This window comes from Pygoscelis adeliae, unplaced genomic scaffold (assembly GCF_000699105.1).
Source record: "Pygoscelis adeliae isolate BGI_AS28 unplaced genomic scaffold, ASM69910v1 Scaffold113, whole genome shotgun sequence".
Classification (NCBI taxonomy): domain Eukaryota; kingdom Metazoa; phylum Chordata; class Aves; order Sphenisciformes; family Spheniscidae; genus Pygoscelis; species Pygoscelis adeliae.
In genome coordinates, this window is record NW_008825108.1 from 8,983,807 (window position 1) to 8,984,028 (window position 222).

General features: G+C 62.2%; 1 protein-coding gene across 1 annotated transcript in view; it reads right to left on the bottom strand.

Moving 5' to 3' along the window:
- TBC1D30 (TBC1 domain family, member 30) overlaps positions 1–143 on the bottom strand; it is a 60,821-nt gene extending 60,678 nt beyond the window's left edge. The window contains exon 1 of the mRNA XM_009327681.1: positions 81–143. Within this exon, the coding sequence (XP_009325956.1) occupies positions 81–143 (63 nt within the window). The remainder of the gene's footprint in view (positions 1–80) is intronic.
- Between the last annotated feature and the right edge of the window lie 79 nt (positions 144–222).

Sequence of the window (222 nt, forward strand, 5' to 3'; positions counted from 1 at the left end):
GGGCTTCTCGAGCGCAGCCTCTGCAGCTGCAGGTGGTCCCTGAAAACTCCCCGTGCTTCTGCTCCCTGGGGCCGACTTGCGTAACCGCTGTGGTCGCACGAGGCCCTAGCGAGAAGGTGCTCTGGGGGGCTTGCTTGGGCCATGCCTAAAAGCTGTGGCGGTGGGCCTTCTTTCAGCTAGCCACGCAACTGCTTCAACTCCGCTACTTCACCTAGCGTCCTT